Here is a 23,000-nt window from a genome sequence, read left to right on the forward strand (position 1 = left end):
TGATATTCTATTCATATCACTATGCTTTGGTTCCTGTGGGTAGAGCTTACTTAAAATGGTTTGAAGCAAGACTTCTTTTTGAAATATTTCTTATAAACTCACACACTAGAATCAAAGGTCTGGCAAAAATCCTTACACACAAATTTTGATACCAGTGTTCATAACCTCTGGTTCTTTGTTTTACCCAAAAATTACCTAGTTTATCTTCTTCCATCCCTTGTTCCATCTCCCTCAATTAGCAGTCCAGTTTCTTCCTTTCTGTTGTTCGATCATTGTGTGGCCTTGTTTGTACATTTGTTTTTGCTCACTGTGCACATTTTATGCTCACTGTGCACATTTTATGGGGTTCACAAGAAAGTAGCCAGAAAATTAAAATAGCCCTCAATGGAACTAAAACGCTGATGCCACCTAGAAAGCAAAGTAAGTGAGCCAAACACTCCCTAGAACAGCTTCCTTGTCTCTTCCATCTATGCATCTATCCAGTTGTTCGTTCACCCTTCCATCCACTATTTCCCCACTATTTCCCCATTAGATACTGTCATCCATCATTCTTTCATCCATCATTCAGTCTTCCCCATTCCATCCATCCATTTATCCATCCATTCATGCACTCTGCCATCAATCCATCCACTCTGTCCTTGTAGGAAAGAGCCTCTTTTAACATGGTTAGCCCCCACTTTTTGCTTGGTGCATGATGTGATTTCGAATATTAAAGTGCACTGGGTCCTTGCTAACCAGGTTCCCAGTGCCAGATCTCTTTCCTAAAACTGTACCACAATTGGCACAACTTCAGCTAACCCTGTAAGTCCCTAGTAAATGGTACCCTGGAACCTAGGACATTGGGACTGAAGGGGGTCATACACATAAACCTTAACCCAATAATGACAGGGCTGAAATGAACATGCTCTTGGTCACAGATGGAGATCACAAAGCAGAGAGTGAACCTCTCCCTGACCACCTCTCAAACAACCGTAAAGATGGGTCAGTTGATATTGTGGTCTTGTTAGACACCCTCACTGCCCAACAGCAGAGTGATTGCAGGCAAGTCCTAAATCAGTTGGCTCAGATGTTTTACTTGACCCCAGGTCAGACAAACTGGTGTACACATGATGTGGACACTGGTGACAGCCTTGCTGTCAAAAATACAATCTACAGGCAGTCTGATAATGTCAAAGAGAGCATCAAGGCTGAAGTAAGCAAGGTGCTGAAGTGTGTGTCATTGAACCCCCAGAGTCCCTGGGCCAGCCCAGTCCTTTCAGTTCCCAAAGCTCTCTCCCAGGTATACAAGAAAGAAATGAGGTTTTGTGTGGACTATAGGGGGTCTCCATGCTGTGATAACAACTGATGCACATCCAGTTCCTAGGGCTGATTGATAGGTTAGGGTCAGCTAAATATCTCAGTACTTTTGATCTCACATCAGAGTACTGGCAAACAGGTCTGACCCCTGGAGCCAAAGACAAATCAGAATTATCAACCCCAGAAGAGCACTATCTGTTACCACCCAAGGTCATGTCACACTCCTTACATGTGTAAATGGGGACCCCTTCCTTGATTCTGCCCCTTTAAATTCTGTTTACCTTCCTCATTGGTCTTAGAATTACCATGTGACGAGGGGTGTGCTGATATCTAACACACCTGAAGGAACAACTAGTTGCTTGGCTTTATGGTTTTTCATTCCAGGACTCTTTGCTGGGTCTATGCTGTTTTTCCTTCTGCTCGATCATCTCGGAGCACGACCGCTGCCGTTTGCTCAGCCACGCCCTAAACTGCAGGTGCAGTTTCCTAGATTCCTTCGAAGTGCACGGAAGCTGCTGTAGAGCCCCCCCACGCCCGGAACTGCAGGAGCAGTTTTTCTAGGTTTTGGTTTCCTTTTCTTTGAAGTGCACGAAGGCTGCCGTGATCACCGCAGCGCGCATTCACAAACCGTGGGAGCGGTTTCTTCTATCTTTATTTCTTCACAGCACGCGGCCCTTGTCACAACACTGCAACGAGTATTCACAAAACCGCGGGAGCGGTTTCTTCTGTCCTTATTTCTTCACAGGGTGCGGCCCCTGCTGTGACACTGAAACGCGTCACCCCAAACCGCGGGACCGGTTTCATTTGTTTTTATCTCTTCCTGGTGTGCAGAAGCTTTTTCTGGTGTTCTCCCTTCATCCCGGTGTACAGCCCTTGCTTCAGACACTACAACACGCATCTCAGAACCCCAGGAGCAGTTTCTTCTTTACTTATAAAGGCTTGCTTTCATCACACAGTCATTTCAGCTTTGTTCTACTATTACAGGCTATAGAGAACCTGTAGTATTTTTTGCTATTTTTTAAAGACTTCTGGCCATCTGTGGATACCCCTCTCCTGGCAAAAAAGAGCTCTCATGCATACCAGAGGTACTTCCTTCTTGTTCTTTATAAATTGGGTTCAGTGCACTGTCCTTTTAAAAAAAATCCTATTCTCAATGCTATCCTTGAAAAGTCTCTAATGAAAGAATGGTAGTTATGACTCCTGAATACTTAGTATAACTCCTCTCCCTACCAGGTTTATTCTACCCACTGTCTTATTGCCTACTTGGGTTCTACTCCTCATTTGTTTGTTTGTATTTTTCTGATTGTGACCCTTCGTCTCCCATCCTCCTCCATCCGCAACAGGCTGAATCTGTTCCCTTCGGGTGGTATCCTCTTCTTCCCGGGCCTGTTGAGTTTATACATGTCCCTTTCCCCTTGGGATTAAACGCCCATCCTGCTTGGTTAGTGAGGAGGGTTGATATGGAGGAGAGAGGGGGGACTTTCTCTGTTTCCGCGGTTCTGGTGTTCAGGTGAGTGGGATTGTGACACTATCACTTTACCATGATGCCTTTGGACTAAAGAATGCCTCTGCCACCCTCCAAAGGCTGGTGAACAAAGTCCTTATTGGGCTGGAGTTCTTTAATGCAGCATATCTTCATGACATTGCTGTCTTTAGCTCCACCTGGCAGGATCGCCTGATCACCCTTTGGGAGGTCCTGAAGGCTCTGTAGAGTGCAGGCCTCACTATCAAGGCAAGCCAGTGCCAAATAGGGCAGGGCACAGTTGTATATGTGGGCCACCTTGTACATCGAGGCCAAGTTCAACCCCTACAAATCAAGATCCAGACTGTTCTGGACTGGGTAGCTCCAACCACCCAGACTCAAGTTAGGGCATTCCTTGGCTTGACTAAGTACCACAGGAGGTTTGTGAAGGGATATGGGTCCATTGTGTGTGTCTACCTCACAGAATTGACCTCCAAAAAGATGACTAAAAAGGTTAACTGGACAGTTATCTGTCAAAAAGCTTTTGACAAACTGAAGAAAGCAATGTGCTCAGCATCCATTCTAAAAGCTCCAAATATACCAATTAGTTCATAACATGAGATAGGAGCAGTCCTATCCCAGACCAATGATGATGGCCATGACCAACCTGTTGCTTTCAGTAGCAGAAGGCTTCTCCCCAGAGAGCAGTGTGGAGAGGGATGCCTTTACTGTGGTTTGGTCACTTAAGAAGCTGAGACCATACCTGTATGGTTCTCACTTCCTTGTCCAAACTGACCACAGACCTCTCAGATGGCTAATGCAAATGAAAGGTGAAAATCCCAATTTGTTAAGGTGGTCCATATCTCTAAAGGTGATGGACTTTACAGTGGAACACAGACCTGGGACAGACCATGCCATTGTAGATGTCCTTTCCAGGTTCTTCCACTTAGAAGATAAAGACTCTCTAGGGAAAGGTTAGTCTCATCCTCTTTTATTTGGAGGGAAGTCATGTGGCAAAGTGCCTCCTTTGATATGGTTAGCCCACGCTTATTGTCTAGTGTATAATATGATTTTGAGTTGAAAGTGCACTGGGTCCCTGCCAACCAGGTTCCCAGTGTCAGATCTCTTTACCAAAACTGTACCATGATTGGCAAAACCTCAGCCACCCTTATAAGTCCTTAGTAAATGGTACCCCAGGCATTGGGACTGAAGAGGGTCCCCTGGGGCTGCAGCACAAATTGTGCCACCCCAGCGACTCCTCATCAAAACCATCCAAACTGCCATTGTAGGCTGCGTGTCTTGATGCAGAGAAAACTAAAAAGTCAACATTGCACACAACCCTCTATGCCATGCCCCCATACACTTCATGAGGTAGAGGTAAATCACCCCTACCACACGCCTTAAAGCCCTAAGGCAGGGTACACTAAATCCCATGTGTGAACTTCGCAACATCTGCAGATATAACCCTACAATATATCAAGTCCATTCATGGATATTGTAAGTGCACCGGGAACCATATACATACATTGAGATGCCAAAGTTGTATTTGTTAATGAATGCACACAGGAAGCCCTTTAGAGGGTCCCCTGAAAACCAACCTAGCACTGGTGTGGTCACTGACTAGTCTAAGGCAGCCTGCCACCACCAGACAGGTTTCTGACCTCATGGGGTGAGGGCCAGTGCTGTCAGAGGCCAGGAACAAACCCTACTCTTGGCGGAGGTGCTTCACACCTCCCCCAGGCTGGAATTGCCTGCCCGGTTGGGAAGCTTCAAAGGCATTACTGCTTTTGAAAGCCAGGCACCTCCAGATAGTGGGGGATGCCAACCCCCCAGTCCTGTTCCACCTTTGGTGGAAGGAAAGGTGTGAAAATTAGATGAATGAGGAGGTGTGCCCACATTTAGCCATCACCGCCCCTAAGTTGTGGCAGGCGATGTGGACCCCACTCTTCAAATCCTCTTCAGATGGTTTGAAAAAAACAGGAAGTGGTCACTTAGAGGGTGTAAACATCCTAAAGGTAGGTAGCCCGTTGGCTACTACCTGTCACTCCCTATAACACCTCTAAATTATGTATTTAGGTGGCATCCCTGGACTCTGAACTTAGATTCTACTGACACAGAGACGAAAAGGACAAAGAAGAGCTGTCTCATCCTGCTACTGTGAGGCCTCCAAGAACACCAGAGCTCCTCCAGCCTTCTACAAATCACCAAAAAACTCCCTTGGAGTAGAGGTACCACTCCCCTACAGTCTTCAGGCACCAAACCTGCGAAGTCCGGTTTGTCGCCTTGCTGCTCCCTGACGACTCCGACACAGCACTCAAACTAAAAGGGGTACATCAGCTTCGGAGGACCAGACCTGTCTCCCACCAAGCTTGGAGACACCAGGATCTACTGGAGCTGTATGCACCAATACCTGGTGTACCGAACCCCCTACAACATACAGCGAGACGAAGAATCCATGCCAGACTCCAACACCAGGAAGCCAAGCACCCATCGAGGGACTTCAAGACCCCTGAGACCCACTTTGTAAGTGGCCCAGCTGCCCCAAAATCGCCTTTCCATGCTGTCCGCTCCTTACCATGAGGACATTGTGCCTGGTTGACCTATCTGATCTGTACCAGGCCCGACCGGCCTTAGTAATGATGATACAGCTGTGTTCCCATGGTCCTAAGGCCCTTGCGACCTGCTCCCTCGAGTGGATTAGCTCGGACTTACCATTAAGTCCCTTTGTTCAGTGTGTTTTCAAGTGGTCCCCATCATTGTAGTGCAACACCTACCAATGACCTCAGCACCCTGCTACCGGCTGAATCCGGGATGCTTCTGAGAATCCGTTGGTGGAACATTGGCCCTGGCCTTGCTACCTATTTAAATTTCAAAGGTGAACCTTAAAATCCAACTGTGCGATTTTATATGCATTTTTCTCTTTCATCCCTTTGACTTCAATGGTGCGTAATTGCGCACATAAGTAATTCATTTTTTGTAATCAAAAAAACATAACTTAAAAAGTACTAACTGTAGAATAAAGTTCTTGGTCTGAAAAATGAAGATAAATTGGTGTTATTTTTCTAAATTGTTTTCAGAATTATTCTTGAGTGTATGTCTCATTTATTGCCTCTGTGGGTACAGCAAATGCTTAGTACTACTTTCTGATTAGCAAAACTGCTCGCCCACGCTACCACAAATAGAGCGTTAGTGTTATCTGCTTTTGCCTGTGTATACCAAACTGAGTCTCACTGGACTCTCTGCACAGTGTACTTCATTTTATTGCACTGTATAGAGAGCCTGCATCCTAAAGCTACTACCTGTCACCCCTTTTGTTGCCCCAAAATTTAGGATTTAGGTGGCATCCCTGGACCCTGAACTTTAGATTTGGCAGACACAAAGAAGGTAAGGACAAAGAAGAGCTGCTGATCCGAGAACAGAAGACTTGTTGCAGAATTTTGGCTCGAAACCCTGCCTGCTGCTTCCAGGACTTGACAATTATGGTGTGCTGTCTCGTCCTGCTGTTGTGAGGACTCTAAGACCCTCATAGCACTCTCAGCCATTCACTAATTGCCAGAAAACTCCCTTGGGATAGAGAAACCACTCCTCTGCAGTTTGCAGGCACTGGACCCGGTTTACCGACTTGCTGCTCCCCGGTGACTAGGTGACTCCGATGCAGCATCCAAGCAAAAAGAGGTACATCAGCTACGAAGGGTCATATCTGTCTCCCCATCAAGTTTGGGGACATCAGGACCTACCTGAGCCGTACCACACCAATACCAGGGGCACTAGACCCCCTGCAACCTACACCGAGACGAAGAGTACATTCTGGTCTCCAACTGCCCAGGAAGCAAGCATCCATTTAGGGACGTTGAGACCCCTGGGACCCACTTTGTGAGTGGCCAGCTGGAATCATCCCTGCAACTGCCTGCCCCTGACCGTGAAGACATCTTGACACACGCCGCCCACCTGACCTGTCTGCTCGGCACCCAGCCCGCCAGCCTGGGTACTGCCAAACCAGCTATGTTCCTGTGGTCCTGAGGCCCTTGCAACCTACTCCCTCAAGTAACACCCCTTACACTTACCTTTAAGTCCCCTTGCAGAGTTTGTTTTAGGGTGGCCCCTTATTTGTAGCGCACCAGCTACCAATGACTTCAGCACCCTGCTCCGGGATGCTCCAGAGAACCTGCTGGTGGAACATTGTACCTGGCCTTCCTTACTTACCCAAATCCTGAAGGAGAATCTTGAAATCCAACTGTATGATTTTATATTCATTTTTCTATTTTCTCCCATTGACTTAAATGATGCGTAATTGCACACAAAAGTGATTTATTTTGGGAACTTGAAACATTTGTATCTTTAATAGTACTTACTGTAGAACGAAATTCTTGGTCTGGAAAATTTATTTAAAATTCGTTGTTATTTTTGTAAATTGGTTTCGGATTTATTGTTGAGTGTGTGTATCATTTATTGCCTCTGTGAGTATAACAAATGCTTAGCACTACCCTCTGATAAGCATAACTACTCTCCCACACTACCACAAATAGAGTGTTAGTATTCTCTACTTTTGCCTCTGTATACCAATCTGGGTCTCACTGGACTCTGCACAGTGCACTATATAGAGAGCCAGCTTCCTACAGCACCTGACACTGCAAAGCACGTCTGCACCTGGCCTCCCCAGGGCAGCCCAAGGTGACGTGCTGGACTATGTCCCATACTCGCCTTAAATCCCGCATGATTGGTCCTGTAAGCCACTTTCAGGTGTCCGAATGCAGAACATGTTTTACCTCCACCGGATAACATTGGGCACCTGACACCGAAAATCACCTCTGCACTAGGCCATTCCAGTGCTGCTCGAGGTAACTAGTGGGTGCTACTTGGACAATGACCTTTTCTAGGAGATAGGTCTTGTGAGTCGCTGTATTGTACCTGAATGCCTTACTTGTCTTCCCTCCCATAGGATAACTTTGCAGCTTCTAAAAAATGCACTGTCGACTTTTTAAATGCAAATGTATTCCTCTTGAAAAACTTACGTACTGTTCATATTGATTCTGGTGCCTAAACAGATATGTAGATACGTGTTATTTTTATACATTGGTGTGGATCTCTTCATTGAGTCGTGCGCATCATTTATTGACTATTATGTGTATTTGCAGAGGTCTAACACTCCTCTCTGATAAGCCTTAGGTTGCTCAACCACATCACCCCCTAATAGAGTATATTTGGGATTGCTAGAGCAAGCCCTTGTCCACTGGTAAGGGAATACATGGACTCTTTGCATGGTATGCCTCTCTTTAGTATAGCGTATAAAGAGCCAGTATCCGACACTGGATTTCTGTGGGTCTTACAAACTAGTCCATATTTCAGAGGGGGGTGAGTGGAAAAGGCATTCAAGACTATACATGGGCCATTTTGAATATTTGGTAGTATCGTTTGGCGTATGAATGCCCCAGCCTCATTTCACCAATTTGCCAATTACAGTATCGAGATATACTACATTCACATGAAGCTAATTAGTTGGATGATATTTTGACTTTTTCACATTGTGTGACTGTGAGATCATGTGAAAGAAGTATTAAAAAGATTGAGGAAGCATTCCTCATAGGCTAAACTAAAGAATTCATATCCCCCTCCGGGCAAACATGGATAAAATCAAGGTCTAGTTAGTAAGAGAATGGTCTCTTCCTTCTAAGTACAAACATTTCTGAGATTTTCTCATTTGTATCCACCATCATTCCTGTTGTTTCTGGACTAGTGCTTTGATGTACAATCCTAAGAAAGAACAGAGCTAAATTTCAGTGGGGAGTGGAACAAGCTTTAGCATTTAAAACCTTAAAACACACATTCACAACAGATCATATTCTCTCACTTTTTATGGAAACTGACACTTTTTATGCCATCAGAACCATCATATCACAAAGAATATCCACTACACCCTGTTGCCTATTATTCCTGAACCCTAAATACACAGTAAGGAATTATATGTTTTATGAAACAGAGCTCTTAGCAGTAATTGAAGCTTTGAGTCAGGTCATGCATTATTTAAAATGAGCCCAATTTCCCAATACTGCATGGATAGATCATAAAAACAGGGGTATTTGAAATCAATGAACTATATGAATTGTTGACATGCCATATGGTTCTGTTCTTTTCAAGATTCTACTTTAGCATCAAATGTAGGCTAGGAAGTGGACATCGTAAAGCAGATAGTCTGTCTTGCACTTATCGTATGAAAATGCCTCTTTTTGTAAGATCCCCCCTACTTCTTTTGAGTAAGTCACTTGTTTTTTTGACTCTGTGCACTGGGACACTGCTAACCAGTCCCCCTTGCATGTGTCCTGACCACTAAAACATGTTGAAATTGGCTATATTCCTACTTGGAAAGTTTTACCTTCCTATAAGTCCCTAGTTTATGGTACAAAGTAAACTTAGAACCTATAAGTTAAATGTCACTAGTGCAGTAACCAATGTGCCATCCACTACAGTGACAGGGCAACCATTACAGCAGGCCTACCATTGTAGCCTGGCTGCGCAGTTTTAAAACTGCAAAATTGATCAGTCCTAATAAAGCCTTTTGACAAGCCTAAAACTTTCTTATAAATATTAATAAGTCACACCTATATAGGGCCTATAAGCCGCAAGGCAGGGTGCATGGCATTTAAAAGTACAACAGTAGAAATGTAATGTTACATATGTCCGTACAGTGAAAAAGCCCCAACAGCTATTTGCTCCGTAGCTTGGCTGGCTGTTCCATAGGAAAGCACTGGATTTCATTATGAAATTTAATGATGCTAATTTCAGTTAGGAAACAGCTAGAAATATAATTCCAAGGCTTATTTTATTAGTTATTCAAAATCAAATTTACTGGTAAAATCTTAAAATTTGGATAACTCTTAGGGAAAAAGTACTTTTAGAAAGCTACCTTTTCCCTACCTAAAGCCTCTAGAGGACCATTTGCATGATCCCCAGCTTTCACACAGGAGCTGATCTGCCCCCATGTTGAGGTCTTAACTTGCTCCCAGAGCTGAGACAAAGGCTTTACGTGTGAGGAGATGTTGATGTCTCTTTGACATGGTGACCTGTGGACCAGGACCAGGAACTTGATTAACTTCAATTAGGCCTACTGTGTCACAAGCAGATGTAGCCAACATCTAGGCTATCCCCTTTTTTTGTCCACTAACTCAGGCAGGCACTAATACCAATGGGAGGGTAGCTGCCAATAGAACTGGTTTAGAGTGTTCCAAGGAGGAAAACGCTCATTATCATGACCACACCTCTTGGTAGGTACACAGGCTCTAAACAGGGGAAGAAGGGTTCTGCAATCTTGAATTTCGTCAGAGTGGTGTAGTTGGGATAGCTTACCATAAATAATACAGGATCTGCTGTAAAAGTCAATTGCCCTTAGTAACTTTTTCCCTACTGGTAGGGGAGGGTCAAGGAGCCTCCCCCACTCACATGCTAGTGCCAGGCAAAAATGTGGCACCCTTGTGTTCCTTCTTCAGAACACTACTGGACCTTTGGAAGACATAAGAAGGAATGCACCTCTTTTTGAGACCTGTGAGTGTACCTGAAATGCTGAACCTGCTCCCACTTGTACCCAGGACAAATAAATGGACTCCAAGGTTTAGTTGATTGACCTCCTGTTATGTTACAGGGACACAGCAAGCTGCTTGAAGCCCTTTTCCAGAAGAGACCTGCCCTGGGCCCTGCTGGTTGCTTCTGCTGGAGTGTGTCTTTACCCCCAAGTGCTGCTCCTGAGGTCCTGGGACATTTGGCTGTGTCAGTGTATTAACGTCCTGGGAAACCGAGGACTTAGAAACCTCCTTGTCTCCAAAGACCTCCAGAGGACCAAGACAAATGTGCCAAGTCAATCCGGCAATGGTGTGTAGCTGCTGAGCTTGGAGCATTTCCGCAGTAGCAAATCTGTTCCAGCAGGATGTCACAGATAAGCTATCTGGCTTTGTGCAAACAACAAAATCTTCACCAGGCAAAGGCAATAAAAGTATATGGCTTGCAAGATAGGGGTGGGAGGCAAATTCCGTTCCGCTCGTGGATATTGCGAAATTTCGGCATTTTCGCGTTCCGCGCAGAACGCGAAAATGTCGAAACTTCAGCGGTCCGCGCCGGAACGGAATTTGCCTCCCACGCCTACCTCAACCCCCTGCAGCGGCTTTCATTTAAATCTGACGCATGTTTATGTAATGACTCACGGCTTAGCGCGTGCCACCTGTGCTTGTTCAATGACATAGGCATCTCGTTATGTGCCGCTGTCATCAGACTCATGGCTCTAATAAGTATTTTAGCGAAGTAGCGTAATTTGATTTTTGACGTAGTTTATACTTCAAAGTCCACTTTCGCACAGGGACAGTAGCCTCAACTTAATTCAACTTGAGCACCAACCAATCGTACGTCAACTACGAATAACCTTTCCTTTGTTTAAATGTTTTTCTCTCGCATCACACGTGAGGACACAGGCCAAGTGAGGCGTGTCCGCAAATTATAGTGCTCACTGTAAACACTAAACACCGCGCTAAAAATGCTCTGGAAAATAACCCATCCCCAAAAGATTTAGGCCACAGCAGGAAACACGCGTTATTTATGTTTTACGGTAAACTTTTAACCATACTGGGCCTGTAGTTTTACTTTTCTCATTGCAAGCATTGTCATACAAGCCCCAGCATACGCAGACCCTCATGGTGATAAACAATACACAAGCCGTGTGGGCGCGCGACGCTTCCTGGAATTGTACGGGCGCACGAGCTCCCCACACAAACAAACCGAGCTGAGGAGTCAGACACATGGGGGGAGGACTAGCCATCACTGTAATACCGCCCTCAAAAGAACTACCATGGATTCTCCCACAGATTTGGTTCGACTGACCAAAGACGCCTGAACACACAAACAGACGAAGAAGCCTATTTTCCCAACTTTATAACAAACACATCTTTTTCCAGGGCCGTTTTAACATATAAAAGGCCACACATGGACTGCAAGCATGGCCTCGATTTGTGTTGTGAGGGACTGGTGAGGCGAGGCTTTTTACCCATTCTTTTATTACCTGGGTAAGGAGCAGAGGAGGGAAATGAAATGACACGTTTTTGGCTATCTCCATTGTGCGCAAATTACCACAAAAAAAAATAGGAAAATTCAGCTGATCAGTGAGTGATATACTCAGGACAAGACTTCATCCTTCCTCCCCTTTCGCTGTGAAGGACCCTTCTTCCGCGCATGTGGAGGAATGTATAGAGGAAAGGCCTATCTTGGCGGCCGCGGAGGGGACACGGGTATATTCGGGCCTTGACCCCAGCACCTATGTGAAACTGCTGTGTGCGCAGAGGCGCCGGTGGCGTCCCACTGGCACCCTATTCTGTACTGAGTTCCATCACCAAACAGCTCATTAATATGGGCCTGACAGCAGCGGTCAGGATGTGGCCATCCATCAGAATGATTAGTTTAAATCCATCTTTCACAGTTTCTGCGCTGGGGGTCCGCACCGTACCTACGGGGGTGGGGGTCCGCACCGTACCTATGGGGGTGGGGGTCCGCACCGTACCTATGGGGGTGGGGGTACGCTCCGTACCCACGCGCTAGGGGTCCGCACCGTACCTACGGGGGTGGGGGTACGCTCCGTACCTATGCGCTGGGGGTCCGCACCGTACCTACGGGGTGGGGGTACGCTCCAGACGTACGATGGGGCTGGGGGTATGGTGCGGACGTGTAGGGATGGGGGTACGGTGCGTACCGGGCCCCCTTTTCGTCGTGCATCGCGGAGTACTTAGCTTTTCCGGCACTTTTTGGGTCCCGTAAAAATTTTGCCGTGCGAAGTGCTGTGGGTACGAATCGTACTTGCTGATCTGTAAAACGCTGCCTGACTCCGTGCGAATGTCGCGTACGCGGTTTCCCGGATCCGATTTGTGGTTATCTTTTAGCCGGTCGGTGTTTTTTACGATTCGTACGGAAATGGTGTTTCCGTACGAATCGTACTTGCGGGTTTGTAAGGTGTTTTTCCCGGGTACGAGTCGGACGGAGAAAACGCTCCGTCCGACGGTTCGTACCCGGGTTTTACAGGATCGGAATCGGCACCTCAATATTTAAAAAAAGGAGACGATTTTGCATTTTCTGAAGTAGCACACATATCTGAAGAGGATCTCTCTCTCTCTCTCTCTCTCTGTCTCTGTCTCTGTCTCTCTCTCTCTCTCTCTCTCTCTCTGTTTTTCACAATCAGATCCATCTTCCTTTACATAATCTTTGCGGTTTCACTTGTTTATGGAACTACATTAACTCCAAGATTTCTGGAGGTAGATGCAGATTCCCCTTGGGTAATCTCACCATCTTAATCAATTGCTGACAACATCACAGTAGTCAAAAGAAACTTTGAGCCCCACTCAAACTCTATCTGTGATTGTGTCAAGAGGTTGATATATAGCGTATCTGTTTCCATGCTCCTCGATTTGCTTTTCTTTAATATGAACAAACCGTTCATCACTTTGGGTATTGCCCAACTTCTAAATGTTCATTCATTCTGAAAGCTATATTCATTCTGTATAGTATTGTAAGACGGTCAGTTTCTCTACCTCTGTGTTTATGAAACTCCTTTTCAATAGCTTCGATTTGAGATATGTTTTATCTAAAAACGTGGTCTTCTAATGTATTTAATTGCTGACAACGTTAACCAATTCCCAGTTGCCAAATTGCATCCAGAAATATTTTAATGGCCATTCATCTTCTCTGACATTAAATAGAGTAGACCGGCATTAACTTTGGCTTCTCATGCTTCAACTCGAAATTATGTGTTCACCACCATATAAGGTGGAATAAATGATGATGACATTAACTCTTTTTTTCTACATCTCTGACAGACGTAATATCCAACATATATTAAACGTTTTCGATGTTTCTTTTTGGAGAATTGGGATTCTCTTGATATCATGTTTCCCAAGTCATCTAAACATGTAAAGCATCTAAAAGGCACATATCTGTGGCAGTGCATCATCCCTCTTGCCTTTGGCTTCTCAGTATGGATCATGACCTTATGTCATGTGACTTACATTATGCAACAAAAGATGCACCTGAAAGAAAACTCAGGTAGTGGCAAACCATACTGTGGCCATGTTGAAATAGGAATCTAATTTCTTTTCTCAATCTAATATCAGGTTGAGCACACGGTTTATGCAAGATCTAGATCCCCAACAGAGATGTCACAAGAAGCACACACATGGACATTGCTCCCAAAATAATCAGACGAGGAAGAGAAATTAGCAATTTTTCCAAAGACAGTGTGACTTCAAATGTGAAGTCATCTTTCCTTACTCAGGGGATGATGGGATTCAATCTTAACCAGTGTTCTCAATTGCTGACTTTCTTTCTGCTCTGCACTTATCCTGAAACAAGATGCTGAGTAGTTTATGGGTAAACACATTTCTGAGATTGATTCGCACGTGATGTATAGGCAGCTTTTCGAAGTTGATGGAGGTGCTACTAAAAGTATGGCTCTTTGAAAAAGGAAATGTCATTATAGATACTTAACTGTGTTAGGGATTTCTACGAGGCAGCTACAAGGTCAGCACTTGAGGTTATAATTGACTACTCAGCCAGAGTTGCTACTACTACTTTCTTGAGAGGGGTGACTCTGTGGAAGATCTGCAATATTGCTGCTTGGTCTTGGTTTCTTTCTCAATGATTCTTTTGAAAAATACTTTTGCCTTGATTCAGAAGCCAACAATGAAGCATTGTTTGAAAGATTGGTGGTGCAGCACATCTTCAGGGAGTGTAGTTTCATTTTATCTGAGATCACTTCTTTCAAATTCCGCACGTACTCCCGTTTGATCATTCAAGGCCAAAGGATATGCAGAGGGCATATTTAGTTACCTTCAGCATGTTGGTTCTGATGGATACCATCTTCTCTCTTCTCACTTTTATCACCAGCGGTCCTTGGATCGTCTAATTCCTACTTTGTTGTGAAATTCTGGAAACTGAAACTCTGTTGGCAAGGATCTCGCATCCAGTTGGTATTGCACTTTGCCAATATTATACATGAGGCATAAGTGGTGGTGTCTGGCACCATGAAACAATATAGAAACAGTGTATGTGATCCAACCTTTAAAACCACAGTTTTCCTCTGAATGGAGAACCAAAAGGGTTTTATTTCCATGTACCACTTTAACTTATATTGAACTTTTCATCCTAGAAAAATGACTCACTACAGAATGGGCTTTATGTTGTAACTACGACTTCCTCAACCACGACTTCCCTAACAACGAGGCCGCAGCCACAATCTCGTCTAAACCACGATTTGTTTTACCACACATTCCTTTACCACGATTTTTCATGGTAAAGGAATGTGTGTTAATAAAAATGCTTTTCTACTTGTACCCCGAAACTCCATCCCTTAATAACTATTCCTCCCACCCTAAAAAACAAGTTCATCCACACACACTAAACCAGTTCCCCCCCCCCCCCACTCTAAAAATAAACACGATTACACTGGTGACATGAAAAACCAAAGCAAATGCAGGAAACACATATATAGAAAACAATAGTGCTTCAACAAAAATTCCACTTGTACCTTCCTGGACAATGAAACTCGGTGAGTTTATGCAAGTTGTGTGCCTTTCAAGTGTAGGAATGTGACCGCTGTGGCAGTGGACTGCAAGAGATACCATTGCCTACGTCAGTTACAGGTGCCATGGTATGCACTGTCATGACAGCAGGCCATCCCATCGCGATGCTTTGGATGAGGCAATGCTCCTCTATGATGCAAATACTGTCCACGTCAGCTATTGACACACACAAGGGTGTACTAGACATAGCCTCTAGATATAGTGAAGTACCAGGGCAAGCATGTGCCACACGGTCATGCAGCAGCTGGTAATGGTACATTTGGTGGCGTCAGCTGTGCTGGTTAGTCAGGCCAATCGGGAGGTCGGGCTCTGTGATCCCCCTTACATAAAAGACCTGCTTGTCATCGAACGTCAGTGCCACCCATGCATAGAACACCCATATTTACTGATAAGATCACACATACTGCACAGTGAAGTGCCACCTTTGTGTCCTTAACGTGTGAGGCGTGAAGAAATGACCACCTGCTAATCCCGTTCAGTCTTCTTACAATTCCTTGGTTATGAATCAAAGCCAAGCCCTTGCATGGATCATTGCACCCTCTATTAAAGCGGAAGGGTTGTAGCAACTTCCTCAAGACACTCCGAAGGAAAACACAGTGCACTTTGTGGCCATCATGATGTCATCGGTGTGACTGCTGTTGGTGCTCTCATACCCTTATAAACGAATTCCCCGAACCTTTAAAATAAATACGTACACCCATACCCCCCAAAAACTAAACCCCTATCCCTATAAGCTAACCTTAAACCTCCCCCACCCACTGAAAATTAACCCCTCTTACTTGTTCCTCTGATGCGCAAGCCGAACTCCGCCCTGCCTGAACACTAGACTGTCTCAGCCTTAACCATGCACATGCATGGTTAAGGCTGAGTCGTTGTTCGGGCAAGTCATTGTTTGGCTTGTGTGACTCCGGAACTCGTTGTTCTGGAGTCGTTGTTCAGGATGTTTCCCCTACAGAATGTGCATAATGCATTCCGTGTACAAGATCATTATAGCTATTTTTTTCTAATAAAATATCACTTATGTACCTGCACTGTGCACTGCCGTGTATATTTCATGCCTTTTTAATGTGCATGATTGATCAATAAAGTATGCAATGTATGACTTATATCATACTCAGTGGCAGCTCCCCCATTGGGGCGTGGGGGCGTCGCCCCACTGCTTTCTTGCCGTGCGAGAAGGCAGAAACATAAATGGTAATAACTACCATTTTATGTTTCTGCCTTCTTGCACGGCGAGAAAGCAGAAGTGCCTGGTTGGGGGTGGCCGGTCCTGCTTGAGGGCAGGGGGGGAGTGGCTTGCTCACTGTTGTGGGTACTGACTGTTTGGTCGGCCCTGGGGCAAGCCACTCCCCCTGCCCTCGAGCAGGACCGCCCACTCTCCCATTTTCTCTATGTAGGCTGCTGCATGCAGCAGCCTACATTGAAAAAATGGCCCAGGTGGGGCGCGCTCCGCTGCGCCTCACCCATCACAACGCTGCTTTTGCAGTGTTGTGATTGGCGGAGGGGAGGGAGGGAGGCTGCCTTTCCATGATGACGAGGGCTGCAGGTCAAAATTGGAAAATGGTGGACGGCGGGAGCGGGAGTCGGACTCAGTAAGTTTTATTTAATATTTTTCTTAAATTTTTCTTTAATTAAACCCCTCCCACCTCACCCCTATCCCCCGCGTCAACCCCATTTCCACCCACCCGCCCGCCCGTCATGCCGGCCGCGACTGCGCTAGAGCCCCGGACAAACTGTTTGCAAAAATAAGAGCTTGCTGAACATCTCCACCGCAACTTCCCCACAAAACTTGTCACTTCGCATTGCCATCAGCCACCACAACAAGAATCATTTCATGTCTATTGCTAATTGCAAGCACAGCTGAGTCCCAGCCAGGAGTTCTTGCACAGTCCCAGGCATTTATACCGGGCTCAATCTGTTGTGCAGCACTTGTTCACACACAGAAGAAAAAAAAACTACCAGCAAAGGCAGAAAGAGGCAGAGTTACAGGTCCCTTGTAATCCGCCTGCCTTCCCGCTGACATCTGGGGCCACACGCGTTCCTGGTTTTCTCGTACGGTTTACAAAACCTGAAGTGACCTTAAGCTACCAGTATGCAGGCTTTTTTGAATGAAGGCCGCGGCCCTTTCAGATGCATTTAGGCACGCTGCTGCATCAGTTTTACATTTTTTTTCAGGTGAGGTCAGACTTTCATTAAAAGTGAAGGGAAAAAAGGGAATTTGCAGATGTTCTCGTGAGGAGAGGCCAGAAAAAGCCTGTAACTTGCAAATTTAGGAAGATCCCTGTATGAGGTACATAGACTTTTCACCTTCTCTTTCACCGCCTTTTTAATCTGCCTCTCTCCCTGCAGCTTCCTTCTGGTGTCTCTCCACGGCTCTCATCAGCAGTCACTGCGCCTCTCTGTAATTGTGAAGTAACTCTCCCTTCGTCTGCCGTGTGTGGCCTCTCTGTTTTTCTGCTGCTCATGCCCTGTGTGCATTGATAGCGCCTCAACGACTGTCTTTCTCCATGCTTGCTTTGTGTCGGCAGCTCGTCTGTTATTGATGTTCTGAGGCAGTGCTTATTATCAGGGCCGGACTGGGAACAGAAATCGGCCCTGGCATACTGCTCAGCAGCCCCCCCCCTGGGGTGAGGGGAGTGCAGCTGAGCAGTTTGCGAGGGCCGGTTTTGGCCGATTTTGTTACAGGGGGCCGATATTTCCGACGCCCGGTAACAAAAACGCCCCCCCGGGGGCCCAAACACGGCCACCACCCTAGTGGCCTACCGGGGAAACGCCCGGTGCCCGCTATGGCCAGTCTGGCCCTGCTTATTATTGGGCAGCATTCGGTGCGTGCAGCTACTGTTGTTCATGTCCCAGGTCCTTAGTACCGCTGCACTTCAATTGGACAGCCAAGACTTCATCTAGGTACTTAAGGGGGAGCGCCCCTCATTAGGAGTGTCGGGCCCCGTTCCTACAAGGAACGGGGGGCTGATCAGGCCTCATGTATACAGCACAAGGATTACCTTTGTGTGGTTACAAATATATGGACAGTATATGTAAGCAGAAGTCAGAAATGTACTTAGGCAATATCCATATTACTTTACCGGCAGCATGGGTGTTATGAATGTGGAGATGCCTCTCTATAGACCAGAAATGAATAAGATATGTGCGAAACAGGAAATAAAGTGATGTTTCCATGATACCTTGTATTCCATTTCCTGCATGTTCTATGGCTAGGGTCACGCGCCTTCTACCTCTAATGCATATGTCAAAGGAGGAGGATGTTTAGCTTTGGTCGTCTACAAACCACTCATATGAACACTCAAAGCCCAAGTGCATAACATCAGTGAGTCCAAGTGTTGTCTCAGAATCATTGAAGCTAAAGCATTTCCCATACTCTGCGCATGCCTGAGTTTCTTTATTTTAGGCTTGAGTCTTGATACTGGGATTAAACTTTTAATGCAAAGTACTATTGGGTACTCAGAAGATTTTAGTGCATGTGTTTTAAAAAGATGCAAACAGAAGCAATTTCCAAATGTAAGCGTTCCTTTTTGAATGAGAAGTTAAAGTCAGAAATTTCTGTCATTCTACGCTCGCTCATCATAGTGCAGTACGGGAATAATGTTTCGCCTCACCACTTTCAAATGTCACCAGCCGCCACTGATCATACTATACGTGTAGGAAAAACATATGTTGCTTGATGGATGCAAATATTATTTTAAATATACATTTTATCTCCAGAGTATTTTCCATTTCTGGTACTGAATGGGTTTTCTTACATTTATATTAATTCTTATTCAGTTTTGCTTTCGTGTCCTAAATTAATGTGTTAATTTGTTCAATTCTCTTTATAGGAATGCCACTGGATGAATGCATCACTGTACTATATCAATCAGCAAGTTGCAGACTTATCAAAGGCCCTGGTGGCTGGTTCCTTTGCACTTCCAGAACATCTGTCTATGACAGTGAAAGCCCTGCAGAAAGGAGATCTGCCACAGGCGTGGCTGCATCCTCATTGTAGACCTTCATCGCATTCACTGCTGAGCTGGCTCACAGGTACACTGCAGTGTAAATGTCACAAAATATAGAATGCAGTAAAACATCTTTTCTCTCCCCCTGTCTTTTATGTTCTATTTTTTGTATACCTTCTCCTGCAGGATAGTAAGCTAAAAAATGTGAATGAAATGTGTATGCAGTAATAAAATGACAAATTGGAAAATCGCTCACACTTTTTGGTGCTGCTGAAGGAATATTAGAAACAAAATTGTTCCTACAATGCTAGCCTAAATACATTTAGTTTAATGTATTTCTGAGAAAGAAATCAGTGACAGTCAACTAACTTTTAAAAAGTTTATTGAAATTTAGATATTAGATAATAGTTCTTGAATCTGGGAGGAAAAAGTACCTTATCAGATAAGAACTATGAATGGAAGGGAGAAAAATAGTAAATACACACATCCCCCGCCCACAAACCTTTCCCGGAGAAAAATAGTAAATACACACATCCCCCGCCCACAAACCTTTCCCAGTTATCACAGAATTAAAGTATATTGCCGGCCTCGTATTATCTCTCTCCTCTTAATTCCTAGATATGCTCATTATGAACTATCAACCAATTTAAATCATTTATTGTCTTTTGCTTATGTATGCTTTTGTATCCATTCGCATGCACAGCATTCGTTTGTATAATCACGGCCTGGTTGCATAGGTGTCCCGCAATGTGATTACATATCTTGCATTGATTTGCACAAATTATCCTCCTCCTGTCTATCAGACTTCTGTTTCTAAAACTGATTTGACTTATCAGTCATTCACCGGTAACTTGAGCAGGAGTCGGCAGTGGTCAGGCAATGAAAGGTAGAAGAGATGCACTTTTGTAACATTCCTGTTACCTCCTGCACTCTAACCGGTTTCATCCATTGGATGTTTCTTCCCATCAGTAACTGCATCTCCTGTTGAGGTATGTAATCAAACCTCTGGTCCGTTAACACTTCTACCTTACCTTCCTGTGGTTCTCTGTTTTATCTAACTAGGCTTGCCATATTTTCTTTGGCATATTGGTTTGTTATCACTTGTTTATGCAAATTCGGGGCCCTTAATGCTCTGCCTAATGAATCGAAATCCACCAATGAGTCTGGTCATCAAACCAATAATTGTAAATAACGTGGAGCACATTAGACTTCACAATGAAGACAGGGAGTGGTTGCGTTTTTAAACCATAAAGATTTATTAAAGGGTTAAAATGTTTACAGACTCAAAATAATCTAATAAGTGTCAATCAATAATCATTGCATGAATGCATTAGTAAATATGAAGTTCAAATCCAATCAAAGTCATAGTCAAAGTCAAGAGTTGATCTTGCAGGTCATGGTGAGGGAGGAGTTCAGGATGATGCCAAGGTTCTTTGTGTGGTCTGTAGGGGTGGGTGGTCTCCCGAGGGCAGGGGGCCACCAGGTGTTGTCCCAGGCCGAGTTGGAGGGTCTTTGGATGAGGACCTTGTTCTTCTCCGAGTTGAGCTTCAAGCAGCTGTCTTTCATCCAGCGGGCGACATCCTTCATTCCTTCCTGGAAGCTGAGTCTGGTGTCTTCAGGGTTCTTCGTGAGGGAGAAGATGAGTTGGGTGTTATCGGCGTATGAGACTATGCCGAGCCCGTGCTGTCTGACGATGGCAGTGAGGGGGGCCATGTAGATGTTGAAGAGCGTGGGGCTGAGCGACGATCCTTGGGGTACTCCGCAGTTGATCTCTGTTGGTTCGGAGAGGAAGGGAGGGAGTCTGATCCTCTGGGTTCTGCCGGAGAGGAAGGATCGGATCCAGTTGAGGGCGGTTCCTCGTATTCCCGCGTCATGAAGTCTGGCTGTGAGCTTGCGGTGTGAGACGGTGTCGAAGGCTCCGGAGAGGTCTAGTAGGATGCGAACCGCAGTGTGCCCCTGGTCGAGTAGCATGCGGATGTCATCCGTGGTGGCGAGGAGAGCGATCTAGGTGCTGTGGTTACTGTGGAATCTGGACTGGGGGTAGTCTAGGATGGAGTTCTCTTCGATGAAGGTGGTCAGCTAGGCGTTTACGATTCTCTCGGTGACTTTGGCAGCGAAGGGGAGCAGGGAGATGGGCCGGTAGTTTTTCAGGTCCGTCGGGTCGACCGTGGGCTTCTTGAGGAGGGGTTTGACATCCGCCCATTTCCCATCGTCTGGGAAGATGCCGGACTTCAAAGAGGCATTGATGGTCCTTCCTAGTTCGGGTGCGATGGCGGCGGCGGCCCTGTGGTAGATGTGTGGATGGCAGGGGTCCGTGGGGGCTCCAGAGTGGGTGTTGTTCATGGTCGCGGTGACGTGTTCCATTGTGGCGGGGTTCCAGGTCATGATGGTCGGCCGGTTGTCAGTGGTGGGGAGCAGGCCCGGACTGGCACTTCCGGGCACCGGGCAATCCCCCGGTAGGCTGGATGGGGTGGGGGCCGGTTTTGTGGCAGGGGGCCGGTTTTGTTGTTGGGGCCGATTTGGACCCTGGCGTGACCGAACAGCAAACAAGCACACAACTATCTGCATAAAATGCAGCTGCTGCCTGGTGGTGCTGCACGCTTCGTCTGTGTCCAGCACTGCTAGCACTTCAGCATTATAATTTATATGCATTAAAAAATCCACTGGGTGGTGGCACTGGCTGCACGGCACCATGCACGGAGTCTTCAGTCTCCGCCTTCGCGTCTGCGCGGCGCGTCATACACCCTTAGGGTGGGGGTCGGGAGTCAGTGGACCTCGTCAGGGCAGGGTGATCATGCGCAAGCGCATTGGGGTCGCGCAATAAAAAGTGCGCGTGACTGCGAGGTAGAGGAGGCCAGAGAGTGAGACGACGAGAGGCTTTAGCGGAGCCTGGATAGGCCCTGAACCCATAATTTAATTATTCGCAGCCTGCCCCGGGTCGTGTCTGCTGGCTGCCGCCCGGCGCTCTCAGGTGAGTGTTCACCCTGCTCAATCAATTAATTAATTGGCCAGGCACTGTCTTTGGGGGCGTCCCGACCGGGCCGGAATTTAAAAGCAAATAAAACCTGGTTAGGCCCCGGCCCGGCCCGTAGATTTATTCAACGTGACAAGCGCTTCCCTTACTCAAAGTCAGTCAGATCGGGTGAATGCGCAAAGGTCTCCAATATGCCTCCCTCCATGGTTTGCTCGCTGCGGCCCCTAAGTGAAGATCATGATGGCTTAAAGGCAAAGCATACCCTGTGGCTTAGTGATTGCACTAATTATTCGTATAGGTTGCCATATTTCCCTTCAGCAATTTCACTATCAGTCTGGTAATAGAGCTCAGTACCGGGTATGATAGAAATACCTCTTTTCGAATATAAGGCCAAACGAAATTTTAAGAACTGTTTCTATAATTGGTATTTAAAAACCCTAATGTTATTTTAATAGAGAGTTGGAAGATCCATTAGTCATAAAAGGCATAATTTTCCACCTGGATTTGCTGGTACCTACTATCATAAACTGTGTGCAGTACAAAGGAGAGGCAGGCAATGAACAGCAAAGAAAGGGAAAATGTATATTTGAAATCAGAAAACACAGACACACCCTTAAAGGCGTTTTTCAGACAAACACAACTTGTTGAGAAATTGTGAAACCAGTGCAAGCCAAAACATCTCTCGTTAGGTTTGTGTTGGAAAGGGGGGGGGATGCATA

At 45.7% G+C, this 23,000-nt stretch overlaps 1 protein-coding gene across 1 annotated transcript in view; it reads left to right on the forward strand.

Moving 5' to 3' along the window:
- The window catches only part of LOC146859134 (uncharacterized), a 2,052,335-nt gene that overhangs the window by 1,778,242 nt on the left and 251,093 nt on the right, over positions 1–23,000 (forward strand). The window contains exon 97 of the mRNA XM_085649806.1: positions 19,191–19,392. Within this exon, the coding sequence (XP_085505932.1) occupies positions 19,191–19,392 (202 nt within the window). The remainder of the gene's footprint in view (positions 1–19,190; positions 19,393–23,000) is intronic.

This window comes from Triturus cristatus, chromosome 3_2 (genome assembly GCF_964204655.1).
Source record: "Triturus cristatus chromosome 3_2, aTriCri1.1, whole genome shotgun sequence".
NCBI lineage: Eukaryota > Metazoa > Chordata > Amphibia > Caudata > Salamandridae > Triturus > Triturus cristatus.